Here is a 10,901-nt window from a genome sequence, read left to right on the forward strand (position 1 = left end):
AATTATATGTGATAAGTACTTAAATATTTTATTTTTAAGTGTAAGAAAATTGCAACATATGTATTAAAAATGTTTAAGGAATTGCTTATTGATTAGAATTATCTATTGATTAAACAATCATTTAAAATATTTTTCAATGTAATTTAACTATTTTACAAAGTTTTGAACCTACTTTTATAAAACAACAATGCTAAAAATCACACATACATATATGTATATATATATGTACATATATATACATGTACATATATATATATGCAATATTTAAAATTTCAAAACTTTGTGTATTTTAAATTTTTTAAATTTCCTAAATTTTATTTTTTCTTAAAGAAGCTAGTAATGCTTTTGGATCCAGATGCAGCCTTCTGTCTAGCTAATTCCTTTTTACCAATTGTTTTTTGAGACTATATAAAAAAGTATACGTTATAATCAATATAATACAAATACATTGATATATATAAAAAATTTATTACCTTTTCTAATTTGGTTGATTCAGGTGTTTTTGGTTTTAATACTGATTCATTTTCACTTGTATCTTTCTTAGACCTTTTTTCATCACCATTATCTTTAGGACTATTTAATTTTCGTTTTTTATTTTCTGTTTCATCTGGTATATTTAAATATTGTGCTAATTTCTTTGATAAATCTTCTGCAAGATACTCTGATACAATACCATGAGCATATTTTAAATATTCTAAATAAAAAATAAATATAATAAATATATTTTTTAAACATATATTTTTTAATATAAATATATATTATTTTATACCTAAATATTTATTTAAAAAATAATTGAAGTTACTAAAATTTGTAATGTATAAATTTATTTTGTTTTACCCATTTCTGAAACAGTTTCATGCTTAGTACTTTTAACGTAAGTAGCACTAATAGCACCCTGTGATACATGAATACCCTTCTGTTTTAATACTTCAATTACTCTTTCCACTTTCTTACGCAACCAAATCAATGTCTTTTCTTCATTAAATTTATAAGCTTGTAATGATTCATCTCCTTTACGATCAGCAATTAATATCAATTTTAAATTTTGACATTGAGTGAGACGAGTCATTTCTGGAAAATCTTCATCCCAAAGACATTGTTCTAATGGTTGTGCTTGTTGTGACTACGAGTATGTTTTTTTAATTTATAAATTTGAAGATATTAAATTTATATAAAAAAATCATTAAAAAGTAATAATTCAAAAATACCTTTCTTAAATAAGGTAATATTAAAAATATTGGATCAATAGGAGTAGATAAATGTAATTTTCCATCAGATTTTACATTATCATCTATAAACCATGATCTTTTATTTTCATCAAATGTTAAAACTTCTTGTACTGTTACATTGCCTGGACTAAATACAAACATTGCAGGCTGATTTGTAGCTGGATGCCTTAATTTAATAACATCAGGTACACCACCATCTGTATTACTTAAATTATCACCTACATATAAAATATATCAAAATAATATAATTCTATAAATATACTTAAAAAAAAATATAATGTGATTCATAAAGATAATATATATAAAATAGAAAAATGTAAAGAATTTTAGATACAATTATATGTAATATAAACAATATTAATATTAAAAAATACCAATATTTATATCACAATGTTACAATAAATATATAATAGGGAAATTTTATATACAAGATAATTTTTATTCACCTTTCATCAGAAAAACCCATGTATTTGTACCAGGATGTGAATTAGTTGTTTTAATACATTTTTTTGGTGATGCTTTGGTACGCGGCATGTTTATGCGCGTATATAAATCGATATTATATTAATTATTTATTTTTTTCACACAATTTTTTTCTTGAATTAATAGACATACATACATCAAATCTAGCGATCAACCATTTTTCATAGAACCACCAAATTGTAATGTCTTATTACTTAATAGTTGAAATATATTGTATTGCGTATCTCTTTTAATAAATAAATACGTTAATTGCCACATGTCGCCAATGTTGTAAGAAATGACATTTGAAATCTCGATGTGTAGTCGAACATCAATGAGTAGTCGATGATCGGAAAATTAACAAAGAGGCGTTACCGCGCTAACAAGCCATCTTTTAAAAAAGGAAGACGTATGAAAATAATACTCTTTCTCTCTCTTTCAAGTATGAAAGATTTAAACTACATATATGTATGTGATTTTTACGAATACTTATACTTTTAATTTTATATTACCTTTCGAATATATTAATGTTGATAAAAAGAAAGTCTAATAATTTTAAGATAACAAAATAATATCAAATAAAAAATTTATATTTTAGTATTTATAATATGTTATATTATTTATATTTCATTCATAATAATTATATGTATTAAATTTATATTGAATTAATTTTTTAATGCTGAATATTTGATTAATATTAATTTTAATATATTAAACATTATATAAAAATTAAATATTTTTCTGAATTCATCTGATTATATTTCTATAAATTTTATATAATATATAGATGTTATATAACAATATTAATAAAATAAATAATTTAACGATTTAAATATTTTAATTTTTGACTAATGAATGAAATTATAAAAATATATCTTTGAATAAATTTATAATATAGTAAATGAAATACATTTTTGTAGCAATCTTTTATTTATGCAAAGTATAAAATATAATTATAAAAGAAAATATAAAAATTTTAATTATATTATTTTTTTCTTCATTAAAATTTTTTAATAAAATATATCGCATATATATATACATATATATATATGGAAGATGAATAACCTTTTAAAAATAGAAAAGACTTGTTGCATTAATTTGTGTAGGTGTAAATACATATTAAAGTTTTGTCATTGGAAGCATTGATCTTTTTTTCTCTTACTTATTACTCACTCTTTACTTAGTAAGCCTTCAAAGAAATACAGAATACGAATGACGTGATATACGAAAGTGGGTGTGCCTGCCATTGGCTTGCCGGCTATTAAACGTGAAGGTTTTCTTTGATATTATTCGATATTATTCCAATTTTATTTTTTGAAAACGGTGTTATTTGTATATATTATAAATATATTTATTGTAAGTACATTTTTATATATATGAACACTTATACTTATAAGAAAACAAAAAATAATGATTATGGTTACATAGTATTTTTTTTTTAATTGATTAATAATTATTTTCATTTATTCTAGACAATTTGTTATACAGATAAAAATGTCACAACAACAGTACTATCCGTTTAAAGTAAGTATATTTTTTTAAATTTAATTACAACTTCTTTTATACGATTACTAATCAAGTTGATCTATTTCTGGTATGAGAATTGATCAGCTATATTTTTATCGCATTCATTTGAACAAATCAATTAATGTTCAATTTACTTGCATATTATAGTGATTATTTACGAAATAAATCTTTTACTATATAACATTTTATAATGAAATATTTGTTTATTATAAAAATTCTGTGAAATTATAGAAGACTTCAATGAACCAAGAATTAATTATTTAATATTTATTCTCTATATTTAATATGTATTTGTTCTGTTAAATTTCATTATAGAAAAATTTAGTCTATGTAAATATTTTTATTTGTTATTATTACATAATTAGTAGATTTTTAAACTTAAAATTGATATTTTTTAATTCTTTTTATGAAATATTCTCAAACTTAAAAAAAAAGTAAAAAATAAAAAATTAACTTCAGAAAAATAAAAAATTATTGATATATCAAACAGATTTTCTCAAATTAATTATAATTTGTATTTTTTATTTGTATGAAAATTTTATGTTAAATAAAAATACAAACTAAACAGTAAACAAATTTATTAATTTGAAATAATATAAAAAATATATATTATTTATTATAGTGTACTCCTACAGTATATCCTGCAGAACCATTTGATGCAAATGCAGATGCAGCACTGTTACGTAAAGCAATGAAAGGTTTTGGTACTGATGAGAAAACAATTATTGATGTACTTACAAGAAGAGGAATTGTTCAGAGATTAGAAGTTGCTGAAGCATATAAAACTTTGTATGGAAAAGATTTGATTAGTGATTTAAAAAGTGAATTAACAGGAAAATTAGAAGATGTTATAATTGCTCTTATGACACCATTACCTCATTATTATGCTAAAGAATTACATGATGCTGTTAGTGGATTAGGAACTGATGAAGAAGCAATTGTAGAAATTTTATGTACTTTGAGTAATTATGGTATACGTACTATTGCAGCATTTTATGAAAATTGTAAGTTTAGAAATTAATATTTTTATTTATTTAATTAAATTAATAGTGATACTATTTTATTAAATAGATTATGTATTTTATATAAAATTTTAATATATTTTTTTAATAGTATATGGAAAATCTCTTGAAAGTGATTTGAAAGGAGATACTTCAGGTCATTTTAAGAGATTATTAGTGTCTCTTGTGCAAGCAAATAGAGATGAAAATCAAGGAATAGATCAAACTCAGGCTATAGCAGATGCACAAGCATTATATGAAGCTGGTATGTATAACAATATAAATACAAATATTTTTAATATTAAAAAGTATAAAAAAATAAAAAATCTTTTTTGAATTAATGAAATGTAGATGGTAAATAAAATTGTAAAAGATTCTGTTTTCTTATAAATCATGGAAAAAATTTTCCAATATTGTTGAAATTCATTTAATTTATTTATTTAAAAAAATAATTATTATTTTATTATATATAGGTGAAAAACAATGGGGTACAGATGAATCACAATTTAATGCTATTTTAGTAACTCGTAGTTATCAACAATTAAGACAAACTTTTATTGAATATGAAAAAATATCTGGGCATGATATTGAAGTTGCTATTAAAAAGGAATTTTCTGGAAATCTTGAAAAAGGTTTACTGGGAATAGGTAAATACTTTTTTTTAAATTTATTCAATAGAATGAAATTATAATAATGATAATAAAATTTTCATATATTTTCATATATTTTAAAAATTTCATTTCATATAAATTAAATATAAATATTTTGATATTTGTTGTATAACAGTGAAATGCGTAAAATCAAAAGTTGGTTTTTTTGCTGAACGATTGTATGCCAGTATGCATGGTATTGGAACAAAAGATCGAACATTAATTCGCATTATCGTTTCTCGAAGTGAAATTGATTTAGGTGATATTAAAAAAGCTTTTGAAGAACGTTATGGAAAATCATTGGAAAGTTGGATTGCTGTATGTATTTATTTTTTGCTACTTTTTTATGTTTTATGAAATTTAAATATTTAATACATTTTTTTAATATATCTTTTTTAATATATCTTTTTTAATATATCATTTTTTAATATATTTTTTAATATATCTAAAAATAAAAATCAAATAAAAATTTTAAAAGAATTTATTCTTTAAATTTTTAAATTGATAATTATAAATTGATAATTATTAATATTTTAGGGTGATACATCTGGTGATTATAAAAAAGCTTTACTTTCGCTTGTTTCTACTTAAATAAAAAATAAATTTGGTAATGAATTTTTAAACTTAAATGATATTTATAGCATAAATATATAATGAATGTATTTTTAATAATCTGAAGTAACATATTTGTTTAAAATATATATACCAATTTATTAATTGAGAATTTGGAATTAATTAAGAATATGGATATAAAGCAATATTTTATTATATTTTTTTATATAATTAAAAAGAATCTCAAAAGAATTAATGTGGTACATATTATAGTATATAATAAAATAACATTTATTTTTGATGATGTATATTTTATTAAATCATATATTATATACTATATACATAATTATATACTATATTTTTATTATAACTAATTATATATTTTATAATAAAATTTAATATTTACATCAATTGTTATAAAATCTTTATAAAAATAAATGTATTAAAATATTCTCATTGTGTATTTAATATTTAATTTAATATCAACAAATATTGAATACTTGAAAATATTTTTTGCACTTAATAAATTATTTAATAATTATAATTTAATATTTATAAAAAATTATATTTAAATATAAATAAAACATATTATTATGTAATTAGTTAAGTAAATGCTTATTTTAATATACTTGATTTAAAATTACAAATATTACAAGTGTGATATTTTATACATATATACATATCATTGATATTTTTTCTATTCGTATATTAAAATGATGATAGAAAATCACAGTATCTTTTTAAAAAGAAGTTATTAATTTTTAAAACTTAATTATTTTTTTTTTTCTTATTTCTCAAACTTCTACGAACAGATCCTAAAAAAAATTAATATTAATTATGATTTATTAAATAATTATAACTATTGTATATAATATTATAAACTATTGTTCATATATAACATATATTAATAGTTATATAATATTAATATACAATACCTTTAGATGTATTACATTTTTTATTATTACGAAATGTATTAATTAATGGATAAAACATAGCTGGCATTCTTTCAAAACATTTAAGCATTGGAGTTGGTATGGTTTTATCCAATGGAATCCAAGAAGAATTAGATAAAGTATGAAATTGTTCACCATAAATTGTATGCATATCAAGAATATTTTTCCTGAAAATAAAAATTAATAAAAATAATTACAAAGAATAATAATATTTATTTTAAATCAAAAAAATTTAAATAAATAAATTTGTATTAATATATTTTAAATCATTTACCCTGGATTTTCTGCTACTTTAAAAACAGTAGCGAATGCTCCATTTCTAACTGTATGTCTCATAATATAATGTCCTGGAGATAGATTTGCAAGAGATTGAATAACATTATGCAAAATTATTAAAGAATCTTCAACTTTTATATTAAAAAGTCTCTTGATTTCGTTATTTATAGACATTGCTGTGCGATATTCTATTTGCAATATTTCCGATGTTTTTGCAGATATTCGAACTGAAATATTACACGATACGATATTTGCAATATTAAAATGAAAATTTTTATTATTTATATTTATGTTATATTTATAATTTATTATTCGATACTTATAATTTGATTATAATGTCTTATTACTTTAATAAGAATTAATAATTCAATATATTAAAATTAGCATATAGTATGATCAAAATATTCTTTTTTAAAAACTTTAATATATTTTTAATATATACAGACTTTTTTTAGTCTTAATTTTAATTAAATTAATATTTAAATTTTGTTTATATTTTGTTTATATATAAATTATTATATATTATTTATATATTATAAATAATTTACCTCGTGCAAGCGATGTATTAGGTCTAAAAATTAGAGATATCCATTGTTTCAATGCTTCTTCTAATGTTACAGCTTCAGCACCAAAATCAACTTGATGCTCTAATTTTGGTGTTAATAATAACAATCTTTGCACTTTATTTCGTAAAATCTATAAAAATAAAGTAAATAAAAGTAAAATAAAGAAAAAATAATATAAAAAAATTTAGTATTTTTTAAAAATATTTATTATTAAGTTACAAAAATATTAAATAATATAACATATACAGACCTCAAATCCATCTGTTTTTGTTCGAACTAATATTTTATATTCTCTGGTAATATTTTTCATTAATTCATTTTGTTCTGTAAGTTGTCCAATGGTAAATAATTTATATGATACATTATCTTCTGTCATCTCAGAGCATTTATTTTCTATACCTATTCATAAAATTGATTACTTTTAATATTTTTCATTTTTTCTTCATTTTCAATAATAATAATAACAATAATAATTATTGTTATAAACATTGTTTATTATAATAACAAACGTAATAAATATAATATTAATTATATAATAATTATTATTAAAAAAATTAATTTTTAACAAAAAGCTTTTAATAAAAAATTTATTTGATAATTGAACATTTTTATAATTAATTTATAATGTAAGAAATATATTAGTATATATAAATATCAAAAATAGTTTTACCTTCATTATTCATAGAAGATTCATCATTATCATTATAAAAATTAGATGTGTTATGTAAATATTCTTTACAATTTATTATTTCAGAAGAATTTACATTACTTTTAATATCTTCTTCTGTTAAAATTTCTTCAAAGTTCTTATTCTTTTCTGACATATTTGAAAGTGATTCATTGTTAATTTTTGTAGAAATATTTTCATATTTTTCTTCTAATTTTAATAGTTCTTCAGAATTAATATCTCCAAATATATTATCTTCATGTTCTTCATTACTAGTACTATATAATTAAAATTTGATTATAATACAATCAAAGAGAAGAATAAAATTTTTAAAGAATAAATTTTTATCTTACTTGTGTGAAGGTAAATTTTTTGTATGGAAAAAGAAATATTTAAGAATGTATTTATATACCCAAGTATTTTTTTCTGGTATAGTACTAGCAACTGGTGGTGCTGGTTTATCTATATAGATAACATTTTTATCATTATGTTTTTTTATTATAAAAGGTAAAATCCATGAGTTTGGATTTGTTGGTCCAATATTATTTACCAAACACTTAAGGCCACTTGATGAAATTACCAAATCCACATTATTACTTTCAGCCAATTTTTGACAATTTACATCTTCGCTTACAGGTAATTTATAAGAAAATGAAGACTTATTAGAATTATTTTGATTAGAAGAAAATCTTTTTCGTAATTGTTCTGAATTTATTCTCAGCATACATGGTTTAGTGAAAGTTGGTAACTCTATCTTTTGTAATGTACCCTATAAGAACTTCGTATTTAAATTTCAATGAAACATAATATATAATATTATATTCCAATTATATTTATATATTATATATATAAGTATATAATATTTTATTACTTACTAGTTGTAAACAGTTAGAAATAAATGTTATATCAATGTTTTTATCTGCTACAAATGGAATGCTTGTTACTTCTGTATAATATCTAGGTAATTCATAAATATATTGTAATTTTGATTTCCAATGTAAATTTATATAATCTTCACATATAATTTTGAATGATCTTTCATGCCATTTGCTTTTTGCAAATTCTAAAAATTCATCTTGTTCTTGAGATATTATTTGTTTCAAATCCTATAATACAAAGAATATAAAATTACACATCATAAAGAATAATAATACATATAATTCTATATCAGAAAAATTAATTCAGTAATTTTGTATGATATGTTTTATATATTTTATATACCATATATTTCTGTAATTCTTCTCTTTCTCTTCGTGTTAATTTTGGTTTACCAGATTTTGAAAATCTTAATAAGACTCTTAAACACATTGCTTGTTGTTCTTTGTCTAATAGAGACTTCTTAGGAAACTTAAATATTGATTTAACAATACCAGGTACATAACATTTGACTTTATTTATTTGTTTAGATTCACATTCTTTTTCTCCTTCATTTACTTCAATGTCATTATTACTTTCTTCATTTAAATCAGGATCAATATCTTTGATCAAATTGATTTTAACATTTTGATAATCTTCTTCAATATTTTTAAATGGATCTGTAAAATTTCCAGTCATAATCCTATGCATCACACTTTCTTTTTCTAATCTTTCTTCATTAATAAAAGTATTATCTATTATGTCTTCCAACGGACAATTCCTGTTAAATTAATAAATATAAATGAAATTTATAGTTATATATATTGTTTAATTTTTATTAAATAAAAGAAAAAAATAAAAAATAATTATCTTAATAATTTTCACTAATTCAAATATAATAATAATATAATAATAAATATAATTTTTAAATAATTTAGGTTATTTAAAGTACTCCAATTTTTTGTACCTACCAATCAATATGTAAAAATCTATCCATAACTAAGAAATTAAATTAAAATTGTGTTTTAAATATGTTTTTAAATCATATTATTAGGGTTTATTACATATCTTATATGATATTGTGTGAAGTTTCATTGAATTATTATAATCATATGAATATGACACTAGTGTTTATTTTTCAAATGAACGTCAAAATAAAATTGACTACATAATTGAATTTAAAAATTCTATTAAAGAAGTCATTTGTTTTTTTTTTCAAAAGTTTATAATCAATCAATGATAGTTATAATTATACTGTTTCTCAAATTTATCATTATAAGACTTTGGAAATTCTTGATATAAGCAATTTATACTTTTCACTTTATCCGTAGTCACAGTCACGCGCCAAGAACTAATATAGACAAGGAAAGCAAAATAATGAGAAAAGAACATAGATGGAATAAAAATATGGAAATCAACGCCATCTCCAGAGTGTTGCAAATGAAACATATAAAGAAAGAATAAAAAGTAGTGAAAGAAAACTAGAGATAGAATAGAAATTCACAACGCCATCTCTTGAATATTAAAGATATTTCTTTTATAGAATCATGTTTTTAAAAGCGCTCAAAAGATGATGCTGATTCTTAATTCTTATTCTACTTTATTCTATTTTTAAAAAGATGTTTTTAATATTCCCGAGATAGTGCTGATAATCAATTTGTATTTTATTTCTATTTTTTTTTTACAATTTTTTCTATTTCTATTCCTTTCTCTCTACTTGTTTTCTTTGTCTATATTAACTTTATAAAGATGCGCTCGATATGACCTTAATATTTGATTAATTTTATTGTTTTTTTTATGTTCTTATATATCGTAAGAGATATATATTTTATAAATAATTTTTCCAAATGACATAGTAGATATATATATATATTTCATAATAATATTTCATAATGAATATATTTCATAATATATTTCATAATAAATTAATTTTTCTATATGTTTTCTGTAGTTTTTTATAAAATATTTTTATATATTTATTTATTAGATAGAATAATTCAACAAAATCAAAACTTTTTGTGAATATCTCGAAAAACAAGTTCGATCGTTTATAATACATAAAAGAAATACATAAAAAATATATAAATACATAATACATAAATATATATAATACATAAAAAATGTATAAAAGAAAGGTTCTTTAAAATTTTGATTTTTTAATAT

The 10,901-nt window shown here is 20.0% G+C and overlaps 3 protein-coding genes across 4 annotated transcripts; 1 reads left to right on the forward strand and 2 right to left on the reverse strand.

Annotated features, from left to right (window-relative positions):
- Nucleotides 1-294: 294 nt before the first annotated feature.
- LOC412488 (ribonuclease H2 subunit B) lies at nucleotides 295-2,948 on the reverse strand. The gene is made up of 6 exons (XM_395945.5): nucleotides 2,865-2,948; nucleotides 1,676-2,082; nucleotides 1,209-1,447; nucleotides 838-1,123; nucleotides 474-694; nucleotides 295-404 (listed from the first exon to the last, which is right to left on the reverse strand). Exons 2-6 carry the CDS (start codon nucleotides 1,761-1,763, stop codon nucleotides 315-317), a joined length of 924 nt encoding a protein of 307 aa, XP_395945.2. The 5' UTR covers nucleotides 1,764-2,082; nucleotides 2,865-2,948; the 3' UTR covers nucleotides 295-314.
- Nucleotides 2,886-5,498, forward strand: LOC412487 (annexin B9). Its single transcript, XM_026440763.1, has 7 exons — nucleotides 2,886-3,047; nucleotides 3,164-3,215; nucleotides 3,841-4,222; nucleotides 4,332-4,484; nucleotides 4,693-4,866; nucleotides 5,006-5,187; nucleotides 5,407-5,498. The coding sequence occupies exons 2-7, from the start codon at nucleotides 3,186-3,188 to the stop codon at nucleotides 5,458-5,460; spliced, it is 975 nt and encodes a 324-aa protein (XP_026296548.1). The 5' UTR covers nucleotides 2,886-3,047; nucleotides 3,164-3,185; the 3' UTR covers nucleotides 5,461-5,498.
- Nucleotides 5,499-6,182: 684 nt separating this feature from the next.
- On the reverse strand, nucleotides 6,183-10,875 carry LOC100579034. Of its 2 annotated transcripts, none has more exons than XM_026440657.1 (10): nucleotides 9,710-10,875; nucleotides 9,105-9,519; nucleotides 8,759-8,989; nucleotides 8,237-8,652; nucleotides 7,887-8,161; nucleotides 7,467-7,615; nucleotides 7,199-7,346; nucleotides 6,649-6,877; nucleotides 6,357-6,541; nucleotides 6,183-6,236 (listed from the first exon to the last, which is right to left on the reverse strand). In XM_026440657.1, the coding sequence occupies exons 1-10, from the start codon at nucleotides 9,733-9,735 to the stop codon at nucleotides 6,190-6,192; spliced, it is 2,121 nt and encodes a 706-aa protein (XP_026296442.1). In that variant the 5' UTR covers nucleotides 9,736-10,875; the 3' UTR covers nucleotides 6,183-6,189. The 2 variants fall into 2 exon arrangements, with proteins under 2 accessions (XP_026296442.1, XP_006569981.2); XM_006569918.3 differs by having other exon boundaries at nucleotides 6,216-6,236; nucleotides 6,372-6,541.
- Nucleotides 10,876-10,901: the final 26 nt, after the last annotated feature.

The sequence above is a fragment of the Apis mellifera genome, linkage group LG5 (assembly GCF_003254395.2).
Source record: "Apis mellifera strain DH4 linkage group LG5, Amel_HAv3.1, whole genome shotgun sequence".
Taxonomy (NCBI): Eukaryota; Metazoa; Arthropoda; class Insecta; order Hymenoptera; family Apidae; genus Apis; species Apis mellifera.

Excerpts from the sequence above, each read along its gene's own strand:
- LOC412488 (XM_395945.5), bottom strand. The coding sequence starts at position 1,763 with ATGCCGCGTACCAAAGCATCACCAAAAAAATGTATTAAAACAACTAAT. Across the intron at positions 1,448-1,675 it reads ATGGGTTTTTCTGATGAAAG|GTGATAATTTAAGTAATACA; the intron begins GTGAATAAAAAT and ends TTTTATATGTAG. Across the intron at positions 695-837 it reads TGAAACTGTTTCAGAAATGG|AATATTTAAAATATGCTCAT; the intron begins GTAAAACAAAAT and ends TTTTTTATTTAG.
- LOC412487 (XM_026440763.1), top strand. The coding sequence starts at position 3,186 with ATGTCACAACAACAGTACTATCCGTTTAAA. Across the intron at positions 4,223-4,331 it reads TGCAGCATTTTATGAAAATT|TATATGGAAAATCTCTTGAA; the intron begins GTAAGTTTAGAA and ends TTTTTTTAATAG. Across the intron at positions 4,485-4,692 it reads ACAAGCATTATATGAAGCTG|GTGAAAAACAATGGGGTACA; the intron begins GTATGTATAACA and ends TATTATATATAG.
- LOC100579034 (XM_026440657.1), bottom strand. The coding sequence starts at position 9,735 with ATGGATAGATTTTTACATATTGATTG. Across the intron at positions 9,520-9,709 it reads AGATTTTTACATATTGATTG|GAATTGTCCGTTGGAAGACA; the intron begins GTAGGTACAAAA and ends TTAATTTAACAG. Across the intron at positions 7,616-7,886 it reads ATCTTCTATGAATAATGAAG|GTATAGAAAATAAATGCTCT; the intron begins GTAAAACTATTT and ends TTTTATGAATAG.